At 48.5% G+C, this 25,564-nt stretch overlaps 1 protein-coding gene across 2 annotated transcripts in view; it reads right to left on the bottom strand.

The window, feature by feature from the left end:
* The window catches only part of LOC130120718 (LIM and senescent cell antigen-like-containing domain protein 1), a 99,905-nt gene that overhangs the window by 1,632 nt on the left and 72,709 nt on the right, over window positions 1-25,564 (bottom strand). For both annotated transcript variants that reach the window (XM_056289418.1, XM_056289419.1), the window contains exons 6-9: window positions 20,632-20,782; window positions 18,791-18,883; window positions 2,719-2,767; window positions 2,453-2,528 (exon numbers count right to left, since the gene is read on the bottom strand). In XM_056289418.1, coding sequence (XP_056145393.1) covers window positions 2,453-2,528; window positions 2,719-2,767; window positions 18,791-18,883; window positions 20,632-20,782 — 369 coding nt within the window. The remainder of the gene's footprint in view (window positions 1-2,452; window positions 2,529-2,718; window positions 2,768-18,790; window positions 18,884-20,631; window positions 20,783-25,564) is intronic.

The following is a 25,564-nucleotide window of genomic DNA, read 5'->3' as shown; positions in this document are numbered from 1 at the left end:
TCCCCTTTGTGCTGCATCCTCTCTTCCCTTGGTCACAGTCCCATCCTCCAGCAGATTTCTTGTTCATAACTGTTTTTGCATCATTTTTTTGGCTAGGACTATCTTGCAACACTTCAATACATCGCTCCTTCTTCCTACCTCTGTGTGACTGCTGTGCCGGCGTCTGCCTCCTAAAGTTAAGACTATCAGGACACTCCTGTTTACTGCCAATACTGGTCAGTGCTATATTCTTTGTTACTTGGTGTTACCCCCAAAAGGGATCAATCATGTATTACCATTACTGTTATTACTACTACTACTGCTACTACTACTACTACGAGTAATACTACTACTTTAAAATAATGTAAACTTCACCATATGTGTTGTGCAGTCTGAAGTCAGGTGTAAATGTAAACCAAGTGAATTATATATATAGACACGGTTTAGATACACGATGCTTTCTAGTGGCGGGTATAAAAAGGGGTTACAGGACTTAGGAAAGGAAATAGTGGAAGGTAAAGAAGGACCACAGATACAAAACATTAGGAGATGAGCAGAGAAAAACATACTGGGAATTTTTTTTGGGCAGATGCACTAGAAAAATGGAAGTCAGAAGCATGGTGGAGAAGAAATTATGTCTCTACTGAACTCATAAATTTGGGGATTAATCCAACAGACCTCTAAAGTGGTGACCTCAAAGTTGTGTCCTTTTGGGCACATCCAGACCCATTACATTTTCAACTATGAAACAATGAAATGTGATTTTTTTTGGGATCCCAATCTCTGTCCTTGAAATATGTTATAAGTATAAATGACATACAGTGCAAACTTCATGATTAAAAAAAAAACAAAAAACTGAAATAACGTACTGTTTTCCTCAAAAATGTTGTGGTAAACCTGTGGCTGTGAATGTTGTGTCATCTTTCTCTGATAAATCTTTTTTTCCTCTGATAGCTGGATTTGACCAAGGCTGCAATGTGGCTCAAAAGAGCTAGATTTTTCTCTGCTTGCACAGATATGTGCTTATATAATGGTTTTAACCCCTCTCAATACTTCTGTTAACATCTCTTAAAACATGTGTAATATATGCTATGGACACTGCCATAATGTCAAACAACTTAAGGAAGGAGACTGCAGAATTTGCAGGGACACTCAAAATGGGGACATGGAATAGCTAATCTATTACTACTACTACTACTTTCGGCTGCCCCCATTAGGAATCACCACAGTGGATCATCTGTTTCCATCTCTTCCTGTCCTCTGCATCTTCCTCTGTCACACCAGCCACCTGCATGTCCTCCCTCACAACATCCATAAACCTTCTCTTTGGCCTTCCTCTTTTCCTCTTCCCTGGCAGCTCCATATTCACTATCCTTCTCCCAATATACCCAGCATCTCTCCCCCACACATGTCCAAGCTATCTCAATCTTGCCTCTCTTGCTTTGTCTCCAAACCGTCCAACCTGAGCGGTCCCTCTAATATAATCGCTCCTAATCCTGTCTTTCTTCGTCACTCCCAATGACAATCTTAGCATCTTCAACTCTGCCACCTCCGGCTCCACCTCCTGTCTTTTCATCAGTGCGACTGTCTCCAAACCATACAACATAGCTGGTCTCACAACCATCTTGTAAACCTTCCCTTTAACTCTTGCTGGTACCCTTCTGTCGCAAATCCCTCCTGACACTGTTCTGCACCCACTCCACCCTGCCTGCACTCTCTTCTTCCCCTCTCTTCTGCACTCCCCATTACTTTGGACAGTTGACCCCAAGTATTTAAACTCATATGCCTTCGTCACCTCAATTCCTTGCATCCTCACCATTCCACTGTCCTTCCTTTTTTCACGCATATGGGTTCCATCTTGTTCCTACTGACTTTGATTCCTCTTCTCTCCAGTGCATACCTCCACCTCTCCAGGCTCTCCTGAATCTGCACCCTACTCTCGCAACAGATCACAATTGTCATCCACAAACATCATAGTCCACGGAGACTCCTGCCTGATCTCGTCCATCAACCTGTCCATCACCAAGAGAGGGCTCAGAGCCGATCCTTGATGTAATCCCACCTTCATCTTTTAAAACACATGTAATATATGCTATTAACACTGCCATAATGGCAAACAACTTAAGTAGGGAGACTGCAGAGTTTGCAGGGACACTCGAAATGGTGACATGGAATAATTCTAAACTAGGTAATGTAATTAATTTTCAAAACTTTTTTTCTCGCAAGTTCAAAGCCCTATTGGAATTGAAAAGAAGTGTATAATTGCGGAATTAACTGTAAACAAGAGTACAGAAAATTCTGGACATTGTTGGAGGTAACTGTTTATACCCTTTAAGCATTTTGCCATTGGGTTGAACTACAGATGGAACTTGAATCCCATGTATGGGCATGAAAATGCCACACCACTTGAGTGATCTTTGTAAGATGCCCCTGAAAGATCTTCCTCCATGTTGTTTAGAACTCTGCTACTTACTTGAGGGTGAGCTTGGTGTTGCATGTGGAGCAGGAGAAACAGCTGACACACCAGGCCTTGTTTAGGGCTGACACAACTTACAAACACACAGACATATGTGGCTTAAGTCCAAGATTTCCATAATGTTGCTCATGTATATGTAGCTAATGCAAAACACAGTGCCTGGCAATAGTTATACCAGAAAAGCAACAAGGCAGGCATAGTTTTTAGCACCTTTGTGAATACAAAACTTGAACAATTATGTATTTCATAGTAAAATATCTCACCATCGCCTTCAATAACACAGTTGCAATGGTAGCAGACATCTCCAAACAGCTGTGGGGTGGTGAAACCAACAACAAGCAAAGAAAAGAAATTTGTTAGCAAGCAAATACTAAGTATCCATAATATACTTGGATATAACAAGTCTACACATCCCATTTAAAATGGTAGGTTTTTTGATGGAAAAAATTAAATCAAGATAAATTATGTCAGCACTTTTTCAACTTTATTTTAACCTATAACTAATGAAGTGAAATACAATGAAAAGCATTTAAGAAAAAAACAAAACAAAACTTACAATAACCCAGTTGCATAAGTATGCACACCCCTAAACTAATACTTTGTTGAAGCAACTTTTGATTTTATTAACAGCCTTCAGTCTTTTTGGGTAAGAGTTTATCAGCTTGGTACATCTTGACTTGGCGATATTTTCCCACTCTTCCTTGCAAAAAACAATCAAATTGTGAGGGCATCTCCTGTGTACAGCCCTCTTAAAGTCACCCCACAGATGTCCAACTGGATTCAGGTCTGGGCTCTGGCGAGGCCATTCCAAAACATTGATCTTCTTACAGTGATGACCACACCTTTGGTTGTTGTTGTGCTGAAAGGTGAAATTCATCTTCAGCTTTCTAGCAGACGCCTGAAGGGTTTGCGCCAAAATCGACTGGTATTTAGAGCTATTCATGATTCCCTCCACCCCCAGTTCCAGCTAAAGAAAAGCAGCCATAAAGCATGATGCTGCCACCAACATGCTTCACCATGGGTATGGTCTTCATCTGGTGATGTGCTGAGTTAGTTTTGTGCCAAACATACCTGTTGGAATTATGGACAAAAAGTTCAACCTTGATCTCATTAGACCATAACACATTTTTCAACATGCTGTTGGGAGACTGAATATATATTTTTGCAACATTTAGCTGGGCTTTGATTATTTTTTTTTTCGTGTGAAAAGGCTTCCGTGTTGCCACCCTTCTCCGTAGCCCAGACATGAAAAATATGGGAGTGTGGTGATACACAAATGGGGGTAGATTCACCAGGGGCTGCTGCTCCTTTAAGGCGGACATTCAGAGTGCTGAGGTAGGCACGGCTTAGGTTTTCCGGAGAGCCATGTTTGCAGCAGCCTAGCGGTTAGCTGGTTGCCACGAGAGATTGTGCTGTACCGGTGTCGTTTTGTGTGGCGAGTAAACGGAATTGACTCGACTCGATCTCTCCGTCTCCTCATTCTTGCACTCCCACATTGGTGACCCCGCACGTTGACAACGAACATGTCGACCCAAAGCGATGATGACACCGCTCCGGCTCCGAGTGATGCTAACAGAATGGCTCATGTTAGCGCTAGCATCTCAGCAGCGACGGCGAATTTGCCCGAGTTTTGGCAGCACAGTCCCCGGCCATGGTGTCAGCACATTGAAGCCCAGTTCGAGCTGGGAGGAATAACGCGGGATGTTACGAGGTATTTCCATGTGGTGGCGGCGTTGGATGCCCGGACGACGGCCCGATCTATGGGGCTACTGGAAGCCCCCCGGCTGTGGGAAAATACGGCGCGCTCAAGGCATTCCTTTTACAGTCGGAGATGTAGAAGGCGGATCGCCTGTTGTCACTCAACGGACTCGGCGATAGCAAACCTTCCGCCTGTAGCGGAGCCAGAGCGAGGGCATGGGGGCGGTCGCCCCAGGGCCCACAAGGTCGGGGGGGGCCGTTTGGAGCTCTGTTGCCGAGTTTACGAGCGTCCGTGAACGCACCGAACTCCGACGCATTCAGTGACACACTCGTAAAGTCGGCTAATGATAAAAAATACAGTGCAGTACGGGGCCCCTATACATAGCTATTAACGGCCCCTATAAAGGCTATAGCCTTTTTTACGACTATTCATGAATGCGTCGGAGCTGTGATCCAGCTGTGATTGGTTGTGAGTGTAACGGGGGCAGTCCTATGCTGTTCTATGCTGGTCAGCCTGCTGCACGCCCGTCACTCTCATCATTAGCTCTGCGTTGTGTTCTATTTTCGGTGGGGCCCCAGGTGTTGTGGGGGGCCCTCATTCTCTCATCATCATCATCATCATCATGATCAAGGAAGGAGGGGGGACACACAGGACTCTATTTGGCCCACCTTGCCATTTATTTTGGTTTCAAACCCTTCGACAAACGTCCAGTCCTCCAGCGGGAGCGGTGTTTCTTACGGACGTGGGGGTCGAAGTTCAACCACTGCCCGGACTTCACTCGTGTGCGTTAGAAGGAGAAACCGTCCACGGGACTCCGATGTAAGAAAGGATAAACAAGTATTTTATCCCACAGCTTGCAGTATCTTCTTACAGGGATACTCAAGGTTACGTTCTCCTCAACCAGCAAAACTGTCCTACGGTAAGAAACACGCGTGGCTCGGCTCGATCGCTGCTTGAGACTCCTCCCACAAAACAAAAAATGGCCTCTCCCGCGTTACCTCTTCCGTGTACCCACAAGACCTCTCTCTTAAAGCGACAGTACATGTATATGACGGTCGTTGGAAAACATACATAAAAGTAAATGATGACATAAAATAAAATGTAGTAAACACAAATAACAGCACACAGACAGGATTTGGTGATATTTCATACTCAAACAAAATAAAATAAAAACATTAATTTTAACCTGGTTACATTAACCCCTCCTGAAATTCACCAACATCCTGACAGCAGGATAAAAAGAGAAAGAGGAAAGGAAAAGCCCATCACTGACTACTGGCACAAGTGAAAAGAAGGACCTAGTCCTCCAGTCAACTTAGGAGCTACCTCGGTTACGAGGTTCAGAAAATAATGAGGTTGATCAAGTCTCAGTATTCCCCTAGATCAATGTGCCGCCTGATACGCCACACCATGCACTTGGCCCAAAACAACCCTGTCTGATAGACACCTAATAACTCACATTAAACTAGTTTGAATGACTCCAACCTCCATCAAAGTTCAAACCCTCACACTCCGTAGAAATGGCATCTGAGCCATAGATTCTATTAACCTGTTCACTGACCTCACCACCCTCCCTGTGCGTGTCCTAACCCGACCATCGCTCTCTACTTGTGTGCGTGAGACAGTGCGAGCTGCAACATCTGTATCGAGTGAGTGTGGTGCTTCTGTGTGCGAATCAGTGTGAGACATAACACCAACATCGAGTGAGTGTGATGCCTCTATGTGTGGTGCATGTGTGTTGTGTGGTGCGTGTGTGTTGGGTGGAGTCTGAGCAGTGGCCCCCACAGGACTGACTACCAGACTAGATGGAATGAACTCTTCCGCTTCTGCCCACTCAGGTCTAGGCGAGTCTCCAAGTGATGACTGCTAGCCCCACTGCATCCCCTGAAACCGTCAGGCCATCTGCACTGTCCTCCTCATCGGACTCTGCGCAGTCAAGCAACTGACTGGTTGTACTGGACTCCTCACCCTGATCTAACTCAGGAAGGGGCAAGAAGTTGACCTCCAACAAACGGTTCCTGTGCACCACTCTGGTGTGCCCCTCTGCATCCTGAATCTTGTAGACGTGGATATTGGGGTTGACACCGACAACCGTGTACACTCCGTTCTCCCATTTGTCAGCCAACTTTCTCTTCCCTCGCTCACTCTGGTTCGCAACCAAAACACGATCCCCGACAGACAGGACAGTGCCCTTGGCGTGTCTGTTGTACTGCCGCGCCTGATGCTGCTGCTCAGCCGTGGAGTGCTTCTGAGCGATCTCCATTGCACTCCTTAGACAGGAAAGCAGAGACTGAGCATAAGAGTCATAGTCAACAACGTGAGGATCATGCAAAACCTGCCTGAACATAACATCCACCGGCAGTCTTGGGACACGCCCATACATCAGGAAGAAAGGTGCATAACCCGTGGTCTCGTGAACAGTGGCATTGTACGCGAGTGTGAGAGAATGGATCTGCTGAGGCCACTGTTGCTTCTGTTGAAGCGGAAGGGAACGGAGCATATTCCCCATCGTGCGATTAAAACGCTCTGTCCCGCCATTACCCATAGGATGGTAGGCCGTCGTGTGGGACTTCGCTACACCCGCCAACTTGAGAAGCTCTGCAATCAGGTTGCTCTCAAAGTTTGTGCCCTGGTCAGAATGTATTCTCTCCGGAAACCCGTAAACACAGAATACATGATCCCAGAGTTTCTTGGCGACCTGCTTCGCTGTCTGATTGGTGCAGGGGAACGCGTGAGCAAGCTTAGTGAAGTGGTCAGTAACCACTAAGACATCGACTGACCGCTGCTTACTGTCCTCAGCGGACCAGAAATCCATACACACAAGCTGCATCGGTGCGGAAGTTTTAATGTTCTCCAGGGGCGCGCAAGCAGCTGGCTCTGGGGTCTTCCCAAACACACATCTCCGACAGCATCTGACATATGCTCTGATATCCCTCTCCATGTCAGGCCAATAAAAACGTTGCCTTGCAAGAGAGAGAGTACGGTCCTGGCCCTGATGACCAGTGTGATCGTGGATGCCAGACAGTGCCTTGTCTTTCAGACTCAGAGGTAAAACATACTGAGACCTCCTCTGCTTGGACACTGGGTCCTTTGTCACCCTGTACAAGACACCATCATTGACTTCCAACTTCTCCCACTGTTTCAACAGCCTGAGGACCTTCTGGTCAGCACCATGCCTCTCACGTCTCGATGGCCACTTCCGAACAGCGACAAAGGGCAACACCTTGGAGATGCAGGGGTCCTGCTCCTGACTCAACCTGAGCTCCTCGGTGGATAACATTGGCAGTGTATCCTGACCACCCGACAGATGCTGAACGTGCTGGACCAAACTGAGTGCTGTGAATACTGATGCATCAGGCCAGTCACATTTGGCTTGACAAAAAGCCCTGACCTCAGCTGCATCACAAGCAAACCCAGATCGCGCACTACTCACTGTTTGGGACTGGCAACTGAGTCTGAAAACATCCTGCACAGAGTCCCCCTCAACCCCGTCGGCTTCCTGAACAAGGGCCGGGTAGGGCTCCCTAAGTAGCCTCTGACTGACGGGCTTGGAAAAAGGGTCGCGACTCAAGGCATCCGCCACCACGTTTTTCTTCCCTGGCAGGTGTTTGAGATCGAAAGTGTAAGACGCCAACTTAGACACCCAGCGGATCTCACACGCGTCAAGCTTCGGCTTCGTTAGGAGATAAGTCAGCGGATTATTATCTGTCCAAACGGTGAAGCTTTGACCCTTCAGCCAGTGGCTGAACTTTTCACAAACACTCCACTTCAGCGCCATGAACTCCAGTCTATGAGCTGGATACTTCCGCTGTGAGGCACTGAGGGACTTGCTTGCAAAACCAACAGGTCTGGCCTTGGACTCTCCTCGGGGCACTTGAGACAGCACCGCGCCGAGTCCGTCCAAAGACGCATCGACCGACAAAATGAAAGGCACCTCAAAGTCTGGATGGGCAAGCATCACACACTCCAGTAACATCGTCTTCAACAGATCAAATGCTTCCCCACATTCCACCGTCCAGTCTGCGGAGGTAAGCTTACGGAAGCTGCCATGGGGCTTCTTATCCTTAGCCGACCTCCCCCTCCTCTTTTGTCCAGCTGTAAGGGCGAACAGGGGCTTAGCCACGGAGGAGCAGTTCGGGAGGAAATGCTGGTAGTAAAATACCATACCAAGGAAAGATTTGATCCTACGAACAGAAGGCGTGCACCCATCACCTTCCATGAGATCCTGCACTGTCATGTTGGAGATGACCTCTACTTTGGAGGGATCGACAGACACACCTCCGCCATCAACCACGTGGCCCAAAAACCGCACCCGCTTCTGCAGCAGATGACACTTTTTCGGAGCCAGTTTCAAGTTGTTCTCCCTCAACCTCTGAAACACAGTGCGGAGCCTCGACAGAGCCTCAACCTCTGACGGCGCGAAGACAAGAAGATCATCAAGATAGCACAAAAGCTTCGTGAAGTTCAGATCCCCAAAGATCCCAATCATCATTCTCATGAAGGCTGCAGGGCTATTACAAAGGCCCTGTGGCATGCGATTGTATTCATGCAACCCAAGGGGAGTCGTGAAAGCAGTGTACTTCTTGTCATCGTCATGCATTGGGATGTTGAAGAAGCCAGAGGTGAGGTCCATCGTACTAAAGAGGCAGTTACCACCCAGCGCGGCAAGACAGTCCGACTGGTGTGGCAAGGGATGAGCGTCTTTCAAGGTCCGAGCATTCAGCCATCTGAAATCAGTGCAGATCCGAAGCCCGCCATCCTTCTTCCATACCATAACCAGCGGTGAAGCGTATGCGCTCGAGGACTTCCGGATAATCCCTTTCTCCTCCATATCAGTGAGAACCTGTCTCAACTTCTGATAGTGGGCTGGGGGAACCCTCCTGTAGGGCAAGCGAAAGGGGCGCTCATCCACCAGATGGATGCGATGTGTGTATCCTGTGACCTCGCCACAGTCCAGAGAGTCCCTGGAGAAGATGTCATGGTACTCGGTGAGCAGCTGAGTGAGCTGGGACTTGCATGCCTCACTAACCTGACAGGAGCTGAGGTCAATGTCACTGAGTCCGAGCTCTGACAAACTCCTAGCCGGCTGGACAGGGGGACAGGCACTACCTGTGGCGTTGGACTCATGCCTCCCCGCAACTGATTGCAGTCCCTGGAAAACATTAAAGTCCTCAATCGCCAAGCATGGAAACACATCAGCCAACTTGCAGTTCCTTTTCAGCGTGATGGCTTTGTCAGATGGATTGACAACAGTCATGGGTACCCACCTATCACCCCAGAGCGGTGTGACAAGTCGACCTACGAGGACACCGCGTGGCATGGCCTTGGAGTCTGTCGGCTCCACAACAACAGTGCTTCCAGCTGACATAGGCACCTTAGCAGGAAGTCTGCCCCAGACTAAGTGCTCGTGCCTCGGTAAGAGTGTCACGGCCTGGGTGAGCTTAACAGTACCTATCTTCTCAGGAACTGCACCACCCCTCCAGCGCTCTACATTCGTGAACATGGACAAGAACTGTTCAACGTCAGGACTAGACGGATGTTCCTGTCTGGACGCGATGTCCCAGTACTCAGTACCACTCTTGAGTACATGGGCCACATGTTTAATGACGTTTGTGCCGACTATCAGATCATAATGCTGACCGGGCACGACCAGAGTGGGTATGACAAAGGAAACACCATAAAGCTGCATGTTGAGGTCATAAAAACCATCAGGCCTAGTCTCCAGACCACCGCAGCCAATCAAGACAATGTTCTCTTCAGGCTGCTGCTTCTCAGGTAAAACACCCCCAGAGCGGAGCTTCTCTACTGCATTTTCACTGATACTGCATGACATAGAGCCAGTATCCAACATGCCATTAAGCTGCACACTCTGGTTGACAAGAACAGGAGCATAGAACAAGTCACTGAAAGCCTGAATCCTCTGTGTCGCCTGAATGACCATACGCGAACCCTGAGGTGCTTTGGCACACTTGTCATCATACCATTTAGCCAAGCCGGAGACATCAGTGAGGGATACATCTACATTACCCACACCATCCCTCTCTAGGTGTGGGTTTAGTAGTTTAACGGACGAGACTGACAACGAGCTCTTCCACCAGGCTGAGAACGGAGCTGGTTGGGCGGCTGAGGGTGAGGACAGTCCCTCTTCCAATGACCAGGAGACAAACAGTTTATACATCGGTTCTCCCGGCTGCAGTGGGAAAATGTGGAGTGATCCGGAGACTTACAAACCCTGCACAACCGCTGCGGTGCGTCTGGCACTCGCCCTGCGGTGCTAGCTGGCGGTTGAGTCTGCGTCGGTGTCTGGACCGCAGCGCTAACTGGAACCTGAGTCTGCATTGTGACCAAACGGTCTAGTAAGCTCACCAAACTCCTCATATAGTCATCACCGCCAAAGACAGGTGCGGGAGACGGTGTAGGACACCTTGCACAAAATAGTGTAGATGACGCATGAGCCGGGACGGGAGATGGCACCACCGGCACGGTCGTGTTCAAGTCGGGAGCCACGTCGACTACAGGGACATGAACCTGTGAATGGAACCTACGCTCTACCGCGCCTGCTTCACGTTGTCCACCTGCAGCAACACGGGACTTCCTCTCCAGCATGTGCTCATCAAGCCTCTCTTGGATCTCGCTAGCAGACCATTTCCCTGCGGACTTGAACTTAAAAACATTGGCAAGAGACTGATCTGGACAGTGTTTGATAAACATCATGCTTACCTCGTGGCTTGGCTCTTCAATACTACGGCCTTGCCGCTTCAAGCATTCGTCAGCCACCTCCACTGTCTTATTAAGCCTAATCCAGTACTCCATAGCGTCCTCATCTGGCTTGGGCAGCGTACTGTAAAAGTCCGCCAGGGGCATGCTCGAGTATGTGAAGTCACTAAAGTGTTGCTTCAGTACATCAAAAATAATGTGAGGGTTCGCTATGTGGTCGACGGATGTGTTGCGCAGCTTTATCCTCACCACGTCCCTTGCTTTCCCCATAAGCTTAGCTAGAATCTCATGTGACTGCTCACTAACTGGAATGGCTCGCTTCCTCAAATACAAAGTCATAAGGCTCTCCCACTCATGAACTGTAAACTTATCAGAGCTATCGCCCCTGAAAATAGGAGGCTCCCTAGCGTCTGTCTGCATTACTACTCTAACACTAGGCACTGTCTCCGAACACTGTTCAGCAGACCTAGCACTGTCTGTGTGTGTGTTTCTAAGCGTTTGTTTTTCCTGTAGCTTAGCAGTGATTGACTCTCCTATCTTCTCCGCTAACTGAGTAATGAGCATTGCTAACTCACCCACTGGCTGCTCGCTGTTACCTAGCACAGCCCCTTCGCTGATACCTGGCCTGGCCCGTTCTATGTAGCGTGTGGAGGTGAACTGAGGAGTGCCAAATGTGGTCAGGTCTCTAGGTCCTGGTGCTCTGGTGTCTGGTTCCCCGCCCTCTACGAGCTGCCCGAAACTCCTACCTACACCTAGCCGTAAACCCCCACCCACATCTAACTGGTACCCCCTCTCCATAGCACACTGGCGATCCAAAAGATCCTGATCAGCAATGTTACCCCCACCTATGTACGAACCACCCTCTGCCATGTTCCTACCTCTAACACTCAGATAAAATAAAAAATAAAATAAAAAAGTGAAAAGCTCAATTCATTTAAATAATTGAATCTAGAAATCACTAAGAGATTGAAACAATCACACACAATCAACAAATTCACCAATAGATTAATCACATATGCACATATCCAGTAGTTTACATCAATAGACTATTCACACGAGTCCTTCAATCACATCAACATTAACCTTTTTCCTTTTTTTTTCGTGTGTTTTTCTTCCTTCAGTATATACAAATGTCCTGTTCACAAGCCCAGTCCATGGTAACCACAGCTATGACTGCCCAGTGTCCACACAGCTCAACTCCAGTCCATTGTAACATGAGCGTACAGTCTATAGAAATACCTGAGGACGTCTGGGGCTTGATGACGACAGCAGCCTCCCGCGGCGAGCAACTGATGTCACTCTCAGGATCCAGGAGGGTCACGGCACCAATGTAACGGGGGCAGTCCTATGCTGTTCTATGCTGGTCAGCCTGCTGCACGCCCGTCACTCTCATCATTAGCTCTGCGTTGTGTTCTATTTTCGGTGGGGCCCCAGGTGTTGTGGGGGGCCCTCAGTCTCTCATCATCATCATCATCATGATCAAGGAAGGAGGGGGGACACACAGGACTCTATTTGGCCCACCTTGCCATTTATTTTGGTTTCAAACCCTTCGACAAACGCCCAGTCCTCCAGCGGGAGCGGTGTTTCTTAAGGACGTGGGGGTCGAAGTTCAACCACTGCCCGGACTTCACTCGTGTGCGTTAGAAGGAGAAACCGTCCACGGGACTCCGATGTAAGAAAGGATAAACAAGTATTTTATCCCACAGCTTGCAGTATCTTCTTACAGGGATACTCAAGGTTACGTTCTCCTCAACCAGCAAAACTGTCCTACGGTAAGAAACACGCGTGGCTCGGCTCGATCGCTGCTTGAGACTCCTCCCACAAAACAAAAAATGGCCTCTCCCGCGTTACCTCTTCCGTGTACCCACAAGACCTCTCTCTTAAAGCGACAGTACATGTATATGACGGTCGTTGGAAAACATACATAAAAGTAAATGATGACATAAAATAAAATGTAGTAAACACAAATAACAGCACACAGACAGGATTTGGTGATATTTCATACTCAAACAAAATAAAATAAAAACATTAATTTTAACCTGGTTACATGAGGTATAACTGCGTCACACTGCCAGAAGGGGGAGTGAGTAAGCATTTTTACACTTGACAGAACTGGACAGTTATATGAATGAAGTTGAGGGAACTTCAAAATGGAGAAGAAAAAACACGAACTCATTCAAACGCAAGAAGCAAGAAAGTAAGAAGAAGCTAATTGCGTCGTGTCGTCCTCTTACAAATTATTTTTCATCTCAGTCAGCCGCGACCTCTCAGGACAACCGCGAAGATCGGGTGGATCTGACGACTGACGACGAGGCTAGCAATAGCAGTACCGTTAGCATTAGCAGCACTGTCACTGATCAAAGACCAGAGGACCAGCAACAAGCCCGCCCAAACACAACACCAACGTTGTCGTTACAGCCCGAAGAGCCGCCGCCAGCATCAGAGGACAGTAACGTTAGTGCTTCAAGTAGCAGCGATGGCAGCGTTACCCCTCCCGGAGATCCACCCGCCTCTGACAGCACCGGACCCGGGTCAGCTGGCGGTAACTTCGGAACTAACATTTTATGCCAAGAGGAGTATCCGACGGACCCGGACCTTTTCAAGAACTGCCCTCTCACCCCCGAAGTTATCCGAGCTCTGATCGGACATGGCCCTTGTCAGCCTGGTTTTAAGGATACGTATAACTTTTTTCCATACGACAAGGACAGACGCCGCTTCAACCCAGCCTGGTATACGCGTCAATTGGGAAGGTCGGGCGCCGTGGAGCGACAGTGGTTGATTTATTCGATTAAAGCAAATAGGCTATTTTGTTTCTGTTGCTGGCTGTTTGGCAAACAAATCTAACGAAAAGGCTGGGAAAAGCTGGGCTGACCCGTGTGCTGGCTTTTCATCATATAAAAAAGGACCAGAACGAATTGAACAGCATGCAAAGTCTGAGGCTCACCGTGAAGCAGAAAAGACATTTAATGACAAAGTACCGTCTGAGTCAGGACAACACTGTGATAGCGGGACAGTTTTTGAATTCTAAAATGACTATCACAAGGGCTCATCGAGAAGCTCCGCCCCCTTTGTGCTGAGACCCACGCTCCGCCGAGCTGCTGGAGAAGGTGTTTGCCGTTTTTGGCTCGGCGGACCCCTCCTTCATTTTCACACATATTTTTCTACGGTAGCTCCCAGCGCCTGTGCGCACAGTGCTAGCCAGCTCCCTCCTCTCCTCCACCAAAGACTACCGCGCTCTGGGTGCGGAAGCGGACAGGATTTTCCTTGCCAACCGGCAGCAGTTCGTTCATGCGATGCTCCCCACCCAGACCTCGCCCCCGCCAATGGAGGACGCAGCGGGCACCGCGGCTGCGGTGGCTGCCCGCCGCCAGCGTGACAGCGGGTTGTGTTATTACCACAACAGGTTTGCTGCCAGGGCCAAGCAGTGTCGCCCGCCATGCAGCTTCAGCGTCCATGGAAACGCCAGGACCGGCGCTCAATAGCAGCTATGAGCGCCGGCGAGAACAGCAGGCTGTTGTTTATCAAGGACGCCTTATCTGGCCGGCGGCTGCTGGTCGATTCGGGCGCTCAGCGTAGCATCCTGCCTGCATCGGCCGCGGACACCATGGCCGGCGGACAAGATCCCCCGACGGATGCTGCGAACGTCACGCCCATACGTACCTACGGCACCAGGTATGCGGAGGGGTGTTTCGGCGGCGTTTCGGCTGGGACTGCGTTATGGCCGCGGTGTCGGTTCCCCTCCTGGGCGCGGACTTCCTGTGCGCCTTCAGGCTGCTGGTGGATGTTACGAACTGTCGCTTAATCGATGCTGTCTCTTTCGCTACATACCCGTGCACACTGGGAGGTGCAGGGACGCTCGGCCTGTCAAACATGCTCGCCGCCGGAGATACGTATCAATGACTGCTCGCAGAGTTCCCTAACCTCACCACACCTACGTTCTCGTTAGCGGTGGCCAAGCACGGCGTGGAGCACCATATTTCCACCGACGGCCCCCCGGTCTACGCACGTGCTCGGCGCCTCGACTCTGCTAAGCTCGCGATCGCCAAGGAAGAGTTTGCCACCATGGAACGCCTCGGCATTGTGCGCCGCTCGGACAGCCCGTGGGCCTCCCCCCTGCACATGGTTTCTACGGCTGACGACGGTTGGCGCCCCTGAGGCGATTTTTGTCGCCTGAACAACGCCACAACCCCTGACCGGTACCCCGTCCCGCACATAAAGGACTTCTCCGCCCACCTGGCGGGGCCACCATCTTTTCCAAAGTAGATTTGGTGCGGGGCTACCACCAGGTACCGGTCCACCCTCGGGACGTGCCCAAGACAGCAGTCATCACGCCATTTGGACTTTTCGAGTTCCTGAGGATGCCCTTCGGTCTCAAGGGGGCAGCGCAGACGTTCCAGCGGCTGATGGAGTCTGTGCTACGGGATATGCCGTTCTTGTTTGTTTACTTGGATGACATTCTGATGGCCAGCGCATCCGTGGAGGAGCACCTGACGCAGCTCCGGCAGTTTTTCGAGCGGCTGAGTGCGCATGGACTCATAGTCAACCCAGCCAAGTGCCAGTTTGGCCTGTCCTTCATCGACTTCCTCGGCCAGCGCATCTCCCTGCAAGTAGCCGTTCCGCTTCCTGCCAGAGTGGACGCCGTCGCCAGTTTTCCACGGCCCCGCACTGTGAAGTCTCTGCAGGAGTTCTTGGGCATGGTGAACTTTTATAACAGGTTCATTCCCCACGCAGCTCACCGCATGCGGCCCCTGTACGAGGCCCTGCGGGGCAAGGAAGCCAAGGGCGGGGTAGACTGGTCCCCGGGGATGGACGAAGCTTTCGACGACGCCAAGGCTACGCTGGCGTCGTCGACCCACAAGCCGCTGACATTTGCCATGGCCAAGACCTCCGAGCTGTGGTCCGGGCGCCAACAGCGTCAGCTCTCTGCCATCTCGGAGTTTACCACGGACATCCGGCACGTGGCTGGCAAGGACAACTTGGTCGCTGACTGCCTCTCCCGGGCGGTGGCAGGATCCGTTCACTTGGGACTCGATTACGCTGCCATGGCTGCAGACCAAGCCGCTGACGCAGACATCCAGGCCTATCGGATGGCTGCTACGGGGCTGCGGTTGGAGGATGTGGTGTTTGACAGTGCCAACGCAACACTCCTCTGCGACGTTTCCACGGGCCAGCCTCGCCCCATGATGCTCACCTTCTGGTGGCGCCGTGATTTTGACGTTATCCATGGCCTTTCCCACCCGGGTGTGAAGGCGTCCACTAAGCTGGTGGGTGCCAAGTTCGTCTGGCTCGGCCTTAGGAAGGACGTCAAGGCCTGGGCTGACTCCTGCGTGGCGTACCAGCATTCCAAAGTACACCGTCATACCAAAGCCCCCTTGGTGCCATTTCTGGTGCCCGAGAGGCATTTTGACCATGTGAATGTGGACCTGGTGGGCCCCCCCCCCCACGGGTTCACTCACCTTCTCACCATGGTGGACAGGACCACCAGGTGGCCGGAAGCTGTTCCCCTGTCATGGACCATGTCTACTGAGGTGGCCCGGGCGTTCATTGGGTCCTGGGTGGCCCGTTTTGGCACGCCGGCTGATCTCACCTCTGACAGGGGCCCGCAGTTCACGTCAGAGCTCTGGACTGCAGTCACGGCGGGGCTGGGGGTGAAGCTCCACCGCACCACAGCATACAACCCGCAGGGCAACGGACTTTGTGAGCGGTTTCATCGGTCTATGAAGGCCGCTCTTCGTGCCAGCCTCAAGGACAGCAACTGGGTTGATCGCCTCCCGTGGGTCATGCTCGGCCTTCGCTCTGCCCCCAAGGAAGATCTCCAGTCCTCGTCTGCCGAGCTGGTTTACGGCCAGCTGCTGCATGTCCCGGGTGAGTTTCTCCCTGACACTGTGGCCCCCTGGTCAGCAGCTTCTCATCGGGCTGTGGCCCGGGACAGTGCCAACGCTTTCACTTTGATCCCTACATCTCACTACTGCCTCCCTCAGTCCTACGTCCCCAAGGATCTGCTGTCGGCCAGGTACGTCTTCATCCGCCACGACAGCCACCGTACCCCCCTGCAGCCCCCCTACGACGGGCCCTTCTGCGTCCTGGAAGCGGGGCCTAAGAACTTTGTGGTGGACATGGGGGGCAAGCTGGAGCGGGTCTCAGTGGACCGTCTCAAGCCTGCCCATTTGGACCTGAGTAGGTCGGTCGAACTGGCCCTGCCCTCATGGCGTGGACGCCCCCCTTCTCAGGCCCTTGGTCCAGACTCGGCCCCTGCCAGGGCTCTGGCTCTGTCCCCTGCCCCCGCCCCCATACCCATTCAGCGCAGCCGTTGTTGCCGCCTGGTCTGCCCCCCGAGACGTTGACTGTTTCACTGAGGACTGTTCGCCTGTTGGCTTTTTGTGTTTCGCTGAGTACTGTTGTGTTGCATTTTTTCGTGATGGTGAATTCTGGGGGGGCCTGTGTGGTGATACACAAATGAGGGTAGATTCACCAGGGGCTGCTGCTCGTTTAAGGCGGACATTCAGAGTGCTGACGTAGGCACGGCTTAGGGTTTCCGGGGGAACCATGTTTGCAGCAGCCTAGCGGTTAGCTGGTTGCCACGAGAGATTGTGCTCTATCAGTGTTGTTTTGTGTGGTGAGTAAACGGAATTAACTTGACTCGATCTCTCCGTCTCCTCATTCCTGCACTCCCACAGGAGATTATTTTCACATGTAGGGGGCAACCAGTACTTGCCAGAAATTCCTGCAGCCCTTTTAATGTTGCTATAGGCCTCTTGGAAGCTTACCTGACCAATTTTCTCTTTGTCTTCTCATCAATATATAGGCATACTATATCGGGCAGCACAGTGGCCCAGTGGTTAGCACTGTTGCCTTACAGCAAGAAGGTCCTGGGTTCGAGTCCCAGGTCTTTTCTGTGTGGAGTTTGCCTGTTCTCCCCATGTCTGTAAGGATTTCTTCCCACTATCAAAGGCATACAAGTTAAGTTACTCCTGCCTACACCCCTGACCAGCGTGATGACAAAGATCTGGAGTTGGTCCCCGGGCACTGCATTGCAGTTGTCCACTGCTCCTAGTGTACATGGTTGGCCACCGCTCCTAGTGTACAAGCTCCTAGTGTACATGGTTGCCTACTGCTCCTAGTATACAAGCTCCTAGTGTACATGGTTGCCTACTGCTCCTAGTGTACAAGCTAGTGTACATGGTTGCTTACTGCTCCTAGTGTACAAGCTCCTAGTGTACATGGTTGCCCACTGCTCCTAGTGTACATGGTTGCTCACTGCTCCTAGTGTGTGTAGAGGATAGGTTAAGTGCAGAGAATGAATTTCCTGCTATGTATGTACAGTGACAATAAAGTATCTTCAATTTTGGAGGGATGTCCCATTCTTGGCAGAGTCACTGTTTTGCCATATTTTCTCCACTTGTTGGTGATTGTCTTCACTGTGTTCCATGGTATACCTAATGCCTTGGAAAATATCTTTGAGCCCTCTGCTGATGGATACCATTCAACAATGAGATCCTGTTCATGCTTTGTGAACCATGGCTTTTGCAGTTGAACGCAACCAAGATGTCGGGAAAATCCTACAGGAACAGCTGAACTTTATTTGGAGTTAATCAGAGTCACTTTATTTGATGGCAGGTGTATACTAAATACTATTCAGCATGAGTTTGAATGTGATTGGTTAATTCTGAACACAGCCACAACCCCAAATATAAAAGGCTGTGCACACGTTTTGCAACCAGGCTCTTGTAAGTTTTCTGTCTTTTTGTAAAAAGTCTCAAATGTCTCTGATTGTTTTTCACTTTATATTTATAGGTTATAATTAAAAAAAAAGTGGTAAACATTCTGACATGATTTACCTTGTTTTAATTTTTTATGCCATTTTAACTGCTACATAACTTGATGTTCAGAGGGTCCATCTCTCAGGAAATGCGGGTTACCTGGTTGTAGTGGGTCTCACAGTATGCCAGGCCCTTGCGCTCATAATGACGGTGTCCAAGAAAGGGTTTCTCACACTTTGTGCACACAAAATGCTGCAAAACATCCACAGACCAGCAAGAGCAGTTAGCAAAGCCATCAACGTCCACAACCATGTTCAGTACTTTCTGATGTAGGCGTTAAAGCTGTGCTCACGCCTAACACGTTTGGTGCAGTTAAAATGAACTCTGTTGCATTGTCCTAGTTAGTCCAGTGCATTTGGGGTGGCGAAAACAATGTCATTTGAACTCGGGTGTGGACTAAACAAATGCACCAAGGCCACCCGAAAAGGTGGGTCTTGGTTGGTTTCCAAGTTAACTGAGGTTTTTGTTTTTGGTGTGAATGCTGTCAATACCAAACTCAGAAAATGGTGCAAAATTAATAGTGCAATTTTCCAAAAATCATGCCAAAGATGAATAACCAAGATCAGCAGCCATAGATTATTTTGCATGGTGTATCTGATTTACACCTAATCAAATCATGGGTGTGCTTACACCCATTGTCTCACATTTCTTTCTTTTTTTTAACATGTGTTTTGGATTTTCTCCCCTTGCTCTGCCCAATTGTACTTGGCCAATTACCCCACTCTTCCAAGGAGGGCTGCAGACTACCATATGCCTCCTCCAATACACATGGAGTCGCCAGCTGCTTCTTTCCACCTGACAGTGAAGAGTTTCACCAGGGGGGCGTAGCGCATGGGAGGATCCCGCTATTCTCCCCAGTTCCCCCTCCCCCCTGAACAGGTGCCCTGACCAACCAGAGGAGGCGCTAGTGCAGCGACCAGGACACATACCCACATCCGCTTCACACCCACAGACACGGCCAATTGTGTCTGTAGGGACGCCTGACCAAGCCGGAAGTAACACGGGGATTCGAACCGGTATGTGTCCTGGTCGCTGCGCTAGCACCTCCTCTGGTCTGTCAGGACGTCTGTTTGCGGGGGAGGGGGAACTGGGAGGAATAGTGTGATCCTCCCACGCACTACGTCTCCCTGGTTAAACTCCTCACTGTCGGGTGAAAAGAAGCAGCTGGCAACTCTACATGTATCGGAGGAGACGTGGTAGTCTGCAGCCCTCCCTGGATTGGCAGAGGGGGTGGAGCAGCGACCTGGATGGCTTGGAAGACTGGGGTAATTGACCAAGTACTATTGGGGAGAAAAAAGCGGAAAAAAATCCCCCAAAAAAGAAGAAAGAAATTGGCATTCCAATCAATCAATAACCACAAGTTTCAACATCTTTGCTTATTTACACATTCATATTTACTCATTAAGCAGACACTTTGATCCCAAGCAGCTCACAGTAGATTCAGTATTCGACAGATAATTTCAAATGTTACCAACGGCATTATCGCGCGCTATACAGTAACCATATCATAGCCAAGAGTGAATGTCAACAAAGTCCATTTAGTGTAAGTGCACCTTAGAGAATCAAGAGGCAGGAAATAAGAGAATCAAAGTATAAAGTAGATATACATTGCCACAAGTCAGAAAAAAGGCAAATTATGCCTTCAAGTGCAAATAAAAAAGGGTTCAATAGGTAGAAATAGGTAGAAAACCAATAGTAAAAGTGTTCTAGTAAATTTGGGAAAACTAGTAACAAACTACAACAACACAAGTATCAGTCACCAGAATGCAACTCTAAAATTGTAACAAACTACAACACGAGTTTCAGTCACCATAATGTAACTCCAAAATTGTAACAAACTACAACATAAGATCAGTCACCATAATGTAACTCCAGAATTGGATAATGTAACTTTGTAAACAGGAAATCAAAAGGAAATGAAAAGATTTATGAAATCAAACCTCCACATGCCACTGTTTGCCCATGGCATTGACCACACGGCCCTCTATGGGTCTCCGGCAGGCCCCACAGATTGGGACACCCATCTTGTCATGGCAGGGCAGACAGTAGAGCTCCCCCTTTAGCTCCCTGGCATCAACTGTCAGTTCTTTACTAGATAGAAAGAGAGGGAAAGACAGAATAGAAAAAGTCAGAAAGAAAGAGGGAGAGAATACGCAGTAATACTGGAAGACACATCTAAAAAAGACTGACACTAAGAGTGCCGGTGGACTTCCGGTGGTGTGATGAGATTTTAGAGCTCCCTGTCAATTGTTTAATAATTCAATACAATAATGGTGCTTTTGCATCTACATCGCCCACTTTGTTCAGTTGGGAACAAAATCTGGCAGTATATTTTCTTTAGTACTATGTCTTTTTGAGTACTACATTATAACTACACTCTATGTCTACTACACGTGTTAAGAGTGCTAACACGATGACCAACACCGAACAAATGAATGGACTGCCTCGGACAGTGCTGTTCTCAGTGCTTTTGAGTCACTGCGAGCTGATATAACATCTGAGTTCGCGTCACTGAAAGAGGACATTTGTGCTTCCATGGATGCTAAAACGGACTCTTTGGCAACGTCTCTGTGGTCCGAATTTGCATCGATATGGACTGAACTGCATGGCGACTCAGTGTCAGTCAGAGTCGATGCTGTCTAGCTGCGTGACAAGGGGGCAGGTCACTGGTCGAATGAGACCACATCCCTGCAGCGCAACGAGGCATCCCTGCGGCAAAAAGGGGCAAAGAGTGGAGGTAAGCAGTCAGATGTTTGGGAGAGTGACCCATATCTTATTGTGAAGCAACCTAACCCAGACTAGCCAGACTTTACAGTGAAGCCAGAAACAGCAAGGATCAGAGAAGGTTCTGCATCAGAATTTAATGTACCCTTATCCAGTTATTTAATGCACCCTTATCCAGTTAACTATATAGATCAGCAAACCTTTAGGACATATAATCACAGAAAGTTGAATCAGTTCATCTGGTAACAATGTTTATTGAGAGAGAAACGTTTCATCACTCGTGTAAGGGACCTCTTAACTGCAGTCTCAGCTGTCTGCAGGTATCCCCACCCTTATAAACAATACAGTTATAAACAACGATCACTTTCATATGCAAATTGCCATGAGCATTAACTAGAGTTTTAATGGCCATGTGTACTATTCACAGAAGATTTGGGAATGGTTACAATCACAGCTTTGTTTGATGGGGACAGATGTATTCTTAGCCCCCCCGGTTGTTCCCTCTTCACATAGATGGCCTCTTTGACTTCCCTTTCAAACCAGCGTTCCTCCCTATCAAGGATGTGCACATCCTCATCCTTGAAAGAGTGGCCACTGGCCTGTAGATGGGTGTAGAGACTGTGGAGTTGTGGTCTGGCGTGTTAGCTCTCCTGTGTTGTGCCATCCTCGTTGCCAGCGTTTGTTTGGTTTCCCTGAGGTACAAGTCACTGCAATCCTCCTGGCACTTAATGGCATACACTATATTGCTCTGTTTGCGCCAGGGGACCTGATCCTTGGGGTGGATCAATTTCTGGTGCAGAGTGTTTTGGGGTTTAAAGCAACTGAGATGCAATGTTTGGAAAATACACATCTCAACTGTTCTGACACTCCCACCACTCATGGAATCACCACTGGTTTACGTCCTTCTCTATCCGATTGGCTGGTGCACTGTTTGGGTGTTTTCCTGGCTTTGACAAACTCCCAGTTAAGATAACCACACTTAACCAGGGCCTGTTTAATGTGGGATTTCTCCCCTTCCCCGACAGCTGTGTCCGTGGGGACGTTGTCAGCTCGGTGGTACAGCGTCCTGAATGACTCCTAGTTTGTGCTCCAGTGGATGATGAGAGTCAAATCTTAAGTACTGATCAGTATGTGTTGGTTTACAGTAAACATCAACAATCAAATGTCCCTCATCACCAATTGCAATTTCACAGTCTAAGAAAACTAACCTGTCATTTTTCATATCCTCCCTGGTGAACTTGATGTGGTTGTCCACAGATTTAATGTGGTCAGTGAAATGTGGTACCTACTGAGATTTAATTTTAACCCGGGTGTCGTCCCAAATTCTGAACCAATGGCTAGGTGGTGTCCCTGGATAGGACAGCAGAGCCTCTTTTCCACTTCCTCCATATACAAGTTGGCCACTACAGGTGAGACTGGGAACCCAGAGCACACCCATGCCTCTCCCTATAGTCCTGCCCCCTGTATGTGAAGTATGTGGACTGAAGACACCGCTTCAGGAGCAGACACACTTGGTCAGTGTGAAGGGTGGCTAAGCATGGGGTTGTTTTATAATTTCAGATGGACTACCTCCACTGCTTCATCAACATGAATGCACATGATGAGACGTCATCAAACAAGACCATTGTTTCATCCCTCTCCATAATGATGTCCCTCACCTTATCCACAAAATCCATAGAGTTCTGAATGTGATATTCATTACTACCTACCAGCGGGTTAAGAATAGCTACCAGGAACTTAGAGATGTTATAGGTCACTGAGTTAATCATACAAACATTAGGCCATAATGGCACATCCTGTTTATATACGTATCTTAGGTAAACCATACAAACCAGCTGTAGCTTCCACTGGGTATAATCTATGGTACAAAATTCTGTCAATAGCATTGCCCTGTTCTAACAGCTTCAGACAATCGATCACCTTTTTCTTGTAACCACTGCCTGGATCTCATTTCAGGGGCTCATAAGGGTCTAATCTTACCTGGATTATTGAGCATGCATAAATACATGATGGACAGATAGGCTGGAAGAGAGGCAGCCAGTTCTGGTGTGGGGTTCCATTCCTGTTTGAGGTGCAAGCCTCTCCAGGGGACTACTTCCACAACCTCTCCAGCCCAGCGGGGGGGGGGGGGGGGGGGACATAACAAGCCTTTCAGTAGTAGAGCGGTCTTGACAGGAAGATGGCAGCCAGATCCCACAGCATGCCCAGATGAGGTCAGAGACCAGGAAAGAGAATGGGCCAGCCCTACGCCAATCTCAAAGGACCACTCAAGACCAAAGACCAGCTAGGTACAAAAACTGAAATAAGCACATGTTGATTATTCGCTATGAGGACATGACTATGAAAAATGGGGGAAAGATACAGTGCCTTGCAAAAGTATTCAACCCCCTTGACAGTCATCACTAATTTCTGGATTATAAAAGATACTCCTGAACAATGTTATTTGTGTGAACCCATAAGCTCTAACAGCATGTTCCCAAAGCCAAAATAAATTATGTTTTGCTGAATTTTTGTAAATAAATTAAAAACTAAAATATTGTGCTTGCATAAGTACTCAACCCCCACATATCAATATTTTGTAGAGTACCCTTTTGCTGCAATAACAGCCATGATTCTTTTGGGATAAGTATGTACAAGCTTTGCACATTCTTCTGGAGTAATTTTTGCCCATTCTTCTTGGCAGAATTTGTACAGGTCTTGCAGCTTGGTGGGGTGGCGCCTCTGGACTGCCATTTTCCATCTGTGCCACAGATTTTCAATAGGGTTGAGATGCGGACACTTGGCTTTGAGGGACGGCCTGTCCTACAAAGCATCTGGGTGGTGTGATACAGCTTCAACTTTCTGACAATGGATCCAACAGTGTTCCGTGGGACATCCTAACACTTAAATATTGTTTTGTATCCCTTTCCCGCCTTCTGCATTTTAATCAATTTGTCTCTTACTTCAGTAGTATGCTGCTTTGTCTTCATTTTCTGATGATGTTCATGCACGGCTAATGAACTTTACAGAGTGCTTTTTATGCCCATAAACAAGACCATTATTTTAATATCTTACAGGTGCACACTAATTATGTCCAATTGTGTTAACCAGAGTTTGTTTTAGGAATAATTTGTCATTTGTGTAAATTTGGAGCTTTCAGAGAACAAGGGGTTGAATACTTATGCAAGCACTATGTGTTAGTTTTTAATTTTGTCATTTATGAAACACTAATAATGTTCTAAGCTGTTTAAGCAGATAACTGGAAAGTGCACACGGCAGACTTATGACAGTATATTTATTATTACACTGTAAAAACCTAGCTATCCAGAGTAGAGCGGAATACCAAGAGAACGCCCTGGTGGCGATTCTGCCTTATATACTATTCAGGAACAACCAATAGATGACCTCCACCTTATTCAGTACCAATCACATTGATCTGCGTATATTCAAAACTAATAAAACCACACTGGTTAATATTCTGTGTTGGGAACACCACAGCTCCTCCCCTGTAAATTCAAACTTCATTTTTTTCTAGGATTCTAACATATCCTTTTTGCTCTTAAGCTCATAACCATGTACAGTATTTCTTCAACAGTAACCATACATTACAGATTTTTTTTTTCAATAACCAATCTGCATGTCAGTCACAAGTTGTCTATCAGGAGGACGTCTGTCTCTCACAGGACGAGTGTTCCTTTCCACAACTGGCGGTGGTGGTTCTACAGGTCGTTCTTCCACAAGCCGTGGTTCAGGATGTTCTGACACATCAGTGTCTGCATTGAAATCATCAATCTCCCGAGAAGCTCTATCACAAGAGTCCATTTGAGTCTGACTTGGATTTCCCTTGACACCCAACATCTGGTTCACATGTCTTTTCACACAATTTCCATTTACTTCAACACTATATGTAACAGGACCCAACACTTCACTTACAACTCAATTCAACAATTTCTCCCCTCCCCTGTAATTTTTTTACCAACACGTGTTGACCAACCTTAAAAGACCTAACACGGGGAAGATTTGGTTCAGACTCGGCCTGCATTCTCTGAGAGAACTCTGGTTTGATAAGACACAACCTGGTTCGCACCTGTCTTCTCAGAAATAGCTCAGCTGGGGTCTTTCCTGTCTTAGTATGGGGTGTGTTTCTGTACCCAATCAGAAAATTTGCTA

The sequence above is a fragment of the Lampris incognitus genome, chromosome 11, assembly GCF_029633865.1.
Source record: "Lampris incognitus isolate fLamInc1 chromosome 11, fLamInc1.hap2, whole genome shotgun sequence".
Taxonomy (NCBI): Eukaryota; Metazoa; Chordata; class Actinopteri; order Lampriformes; family Lampridae; genus Lampris; species Lampris incognitus.
This window is presented reverse-complemented; position numbering and strand designations above follow the sequence as displayed.